Here is a 5,000-nt window from a genome sequence, read left to right as displayed (position 1 = left end):
CTCCGTCAAACAGAACCCTAGCCTCCCTCCCTTGCCTTTCATGCAGAGACAAAAAAAAATCCACACAAACGTCCGCATGAATCTTTGCCCACAAGCCGAGGGAGGGTGACTTCAAACTGATGCGGGCCCTCTGTGCGCGCCTGACCGGTCTATTTACTCCAGCTGGTTTAAATGTATGCATGGGTAGAGGCTGCTGCTGTCTGTGGAGATAATGCAAGTATAGGTGTTATGTTTTTTCAGCCCGTATTTCCATCTGTTTGCCTAATGAGGTTCTTTGTGTTTCGTGCTCTGTTTTTGTGTGTTGTGTGTGTGCTGCTGCGGGTTGTGTATGGAGCATTATCGTCAAAGTCGGGTGTCCAAATCCGTTATTGGTCAGGAAATGGGGGGGAAAGGCAATTATTTTCAAGTCACACACACTCTTCTTAATACTTTACATTGGTTAAATGTTTATAACTACTTTCAAGACAAAAAGATATAACAAAGTATAAAACAGGACATTAATTCATGAAAGAAAACCAAAAAAATGAATGTGGAGATACGGTTTTCTCTACAGAGAAGTTGTCTTTTCTGGGTGCGAATGAGTTTTTGGAACGCATATCCAAAATGAGATCAGAATATTCATTGGTCCTTCATTGCTTCTTGTTATTCCAACAGCGTTTTAGCACACACGTTGGGAAAGCGGTGAGACATTACTAATCTGCCCCACATTATTTTAAATTAATCTACTGGGGTGCCAGCTATAGTCTGCCGGTATACTTTTCTCCAAATCACTCCCTGTGAACAAACTTCCATCACGTCTGAATAGACATGTCAATTTGTTTATCTCACCGTGTGTGTGTGTGTGTGTGTGTGTGTGTGTGTGTGTGTGTGTGTGTGTGTGTGTGTGTGTGTGTGTGCGTGTGCGTGTTCGTGGTTGGAGTGGACCACGAACGTGCATTCGTGACCGGAGCCATTTGGGTTCATGTGTCATCTTACTTTTCTTGTGTATCTGTCTGCGCCATAGTATAGTGGTCATTAAAGAAAAGAATACCTTGTCCTAGATGGATCGTTTAGCCGACGTCTTCTCTGTTTTAACCTTGGCGTATAGTTCCATATAGGGGCGTAACCTCAGGAGGGACCACTCAGAAGATCACTCATCTTTATCTGCGTCTTAGCCCAGGGGATGGGGGGGGGACCCAACGCGAGGAGCAGAACACGATTAAATCGCCATATCTGTCATCTTCGGAGGAAAGATGGATGTGTGGATTACACAAGGAGAGCGAGGCCCCGCGACCCCGCCGGGGCTGTTCTTTCCGAGCGGGAGCGTCCTCAGCCGGCCCCGCGGGGACCTGCCTGCCAGACAGACAGACAGACCAGCTCTGGAGCAAGATTGATCTGAGGGGATACAAATGGCCGCCGTCTAATTGTTTAACGGAGACACGACACATTAGGCTGGCAGGATGACACAACCTTGGGAAAATCTATTTACCGCCGCGCTCAGAGAGATGTCTGCTATCCCGTCATCCCCCCACATACACACCCACCCCCCCCCCCCTCTCCTCCCATGCACACACACACACACACACACACACACACACACACACACACACACACACACACAAGTTCCAAAAGCCATGGCTCACCCCCCCCCCCCCCACCCCCCACCCCCGCCCACTCCCCCCCCCCCCCCCCCCCCCCACCCACCCCCTGCCGCTTCACCCTGGCCGAAACTTAATCCATTGCTGGTGCTTGGATTGCAGGCCCGTTTGAACTCAATCCCTGACTAAAAGCCTTGGTTTTGTTAGCGTTAGCACGAGGGCTAGCCTCCCTGGAGCCCACTGGTCAAAGGGAGCAGAGTGCATATAATGTCAGAGATAATCCGATCATAACCACTGGAAGGGTGAGCCTCATTAATCATCTTGCACAGTAATTATTTAAGAGGACGATGTATGGAATGAGTTCGGTTACAGTATGGATAGATCCGGGGGTCCAGAGATATACTCTTTGATCCCTGTGAAGTCGTGAAGCGTGCACACGTTTCAAAGAATCACTCCCATGGCATTGGTGTAAACATTTGGTCAGCGGCTCGCTTTGTTCTTGCCTCTGAGCGTAGGGGTGTGTGTGAAAGTTGTTGCCTGGTGGTCGCGGGTAACACTAGTAGTGTGTGTGTGTGTGTGTGAGTGTGTGTGTGTGTGTGTGTGTGTGTGTGAGGGGTGGCTGTTTCAGCTTTATGAGCTGTTGATTCCAGATCGTTGAGTTGAGAAAACAGGAAGGAGGTTGCCCTGCCTTTGTCTCCTTGTCTTATTATGACGTCTTAAAAACGTGTGTGTGTGTGTGTGTGTGTGTGTGTGCGTGCGTGCGTGTGTGCGTGCGTGCGTGCGTGCGTGCGTGTGTGTATGTGTGTTAGCATATACTTCCACTTTCCTGTTTGCTATTTTGCTCTACAACTCCATCCGTCACACCCCATGAACGCCTGCCTGGTCCGAACGTGATTTGAACATGTTTATGTTTATCACAGTGTGCGTCATAAGTGTCTGTGGGTTGCTCTTTGTCCTGCCGCACGTAGCGTATGACCCAATTTCTACGTTGTCACACTCCCCAAAGATAAGAGGTTTGATTTGTGTGTCGGCGGAACACTCCAGAGAGGACAGCGCAAAGCACAAGCCATTATCTGTATTTTACCCAATCACATGTTTAAAGGGGCCTGGGCGCACATAGCATGGCTGACTGAAATATGGCCTCATTAATGGCTGCTGTAGAACAGTCCAGGGATAAGATCGTTCGCTGGAGCTTTAATGAATACCAATTGATTAGCTCCCTTGTAAACAAAAAAGCATAGCAATGTATGGTTTCCCGTGCTGACATAAGAATCCACAGAAAATGAGCTTGGGACATTATTTTTGCTAGCTTGTAGGAAAAGTGGTGGAGGAGTTAGTGTCAGCCCACGGCAATGGGATCAGTTTTATGGAGGCCAACCATTGCCTCTGAAATAGAGCCCTGCCATGGACTCTATGGCAATTTAGCAGGATAGCCATATAGCTATATAAAGCTTAAGCCTTTGACTGGGGGCCAAGCTCAAAGACAAATGGAATTGATTGCCTTGTGGCCTGGCCCTCTGTTTGACTTTCTCAGCAGGAGCAGGCAGAAGGGGATTTAGAGGAGAAACAAAAACAGACTATGTGTCTCCAAGGCTGGAAAACAACATGGAGGAGTCAGAGACAGCAGGCCTAACGTTGCCTTCTTCTTTTCTCCCCTGACCAGCTCCCTCCCCAGTGAATTCCATCCAGGCTAAGGACATCACCAGACACACCATCTCTCTGGCATGGCAGCAGCCTGACAGGGCCAACGGTGTCATCCTGGAGTACGAGGTCAAATATTACGAAAAGGTGAGCTCATGGGAAATTAAGAAACTGACAAAAAGGTAACGGCCCCATGAAAACAAAAAATTGGCGATAAACAAGATCACATTGTGTGACACATTACTTATTTTGCAGTTTTTGTCTATAATGATATGCCCAAAATAGGGTGTGTGTACAATGATAACAATTATTCATCAAGGACATTCTTGAGTACATGAAGTTTTCCCAGTAAAGCTTTCTGAATCAGGTAAGAAAAGCACTAATGTCATGATTGTTTCCAGGACCAGAATGAGAGAAGCTACAGGATCATCAAGACGGCGTCCAGGAACGCTGACATCAAAGGCCTGACCCCTCTCACCTCCTATGTGTTCCATGTGCGCGCTCGCACGGCTGCCGGCTACGGGGAATTCAGCGCCCCATTTGAGTTCATGACCAACTCCGGTGAGTGCCGCACGCTGCTGACTCCGCTTGACTCGCACTGATGACATCACCGCACTGCAGTGCCGGCAGGCTCGCTGCCAACCATATCGCCCCCAGTTTCAGTAAAAATGCCGCGATGAAAGCATCCTTTATGGGTTTTTGTCTCTTTCATTGGCCGCTCATTAATCAAAACAGGCTGACATCTATAAAAAGATAAATGATATCGCACTCAAACACCTGAATAGCAATCCAGGCAGCCTCTTTTATTCGAGTTACAATGAAGCGCAAAAAGATACCAACATTTATTTGTAGTCACGACTGTCGCATATTAACTAGCATATAAACAAAACCTAACCCGCTTGGACAAGTGATATGTCACTTGATCTGAACTGTCATTGTGGCCGTGTGACATAGAAGTGTTGCGTTGCACCGGCGGCCGGTGGACCCAGGTGCTCCCTTTGTGATGTAGATGGCAGATAGCGGCGCGCGATGATGACACGGTCAAGCACACAGCTCTAATGGGGGGCCATTGTCTCTCAATGGAGCACGAGAAACACAAGACTTTTACGGGGCGCTCGTAAAGCACAGGGGCAGGCAAGCAAGGGTAAACATAGTGGGAGGCCCACACAAGGAGACAGAGAGAGAGAGAGAGGGTTGATGCAGAGAGGAAGGAAGGGAGGGGGAGTTCAATGACTTGGGCAAACAGAGAATGTACGACTGCTCTTTCATGTGCATGGTACTGATGTAGTACAGGATGATATTGACTCTGCACTTTGTCTCTGTCTGACTCCTCTCCTGAGATTTTCTCTTCCCTCCCTCCCTCCTTCCCACCTGCTGTTTCCTCTGGTTACCACTGAATATTTCTCCCGCTATCCTCATCTCCATTTATTTTTTGTTCTGTCTTCTTCCTCCAGGCTGTTGTCTTTATTCTCTTCTCAGTTAACCCTTTGTCTCCCCTCCAGTGCCAGCTCCCATCATCGGTGACGGGACCAACTCCACAGTGTTGCTGGTGTCTGTGGTAGGCAGTGTGGTTCTTCTCATCATCCTCATCAGTGCTTTTGTCATCAGCCGCAGGTGAGCCTTACGTTTGTCTGTCTGTGATCTGTCTGTCTGTGATCTGTCTGTCTGTAATCTGTCTGCCTGTCGGTCTCTCCTCTCGCTCTGCATTCAATCCTCCGTGATGGAATATGTTGCTGGAAAAGTGGCTGTCACAGTGTTGATCAGCACGCTCGCGCACACACG

The 5,000-nt window shown here is 48.5% G+C and overlaps 1 protein-coding gene across 1 annotated transcript in view; it reads left to right on the top strand.

Annotated features, from left to right (window-relative positions):
• Positions 1-5,000, top strand: part of epha4l (eph receptor A4, like) — a 51,729-nt gene that overhangs the window by 34,130 nt on the left and 12,599 nt on the right. Inside the window, exons 6-8 of the mRNA XM_079513807.1 lie at positions 3,241-3,365; positions 3,620-3,779; positions 4,721-4,832. Coding sequence (XP_079369933.1) covers positions 3,241-3,365; positions 3,620-3,779; positions 4,721-4,832 — 397 coding nt within the window. The remainder of the gene's footprint in view (positions 1-3,240; positions 3,366-3,619; positions 3,780-4,720; positions 4,833-5,000) is intronic.

This window comes from Electrona antarctica, assembly GCF_951216825.1.
Source record: "Electrona antarctica genome assembly, chromosome: 11".
In the NCBI taxonomy this organism is placed as follows: domain Eukaryota; kingdom Metazoa; phylum Chordata; class Actinopteri; order Myctophiformes; family Myctophidae; genus Electrona; species Electrona antarctica.
This window is presented reverse-complemented; position numbering and strand designations above follow the sequence as displayed.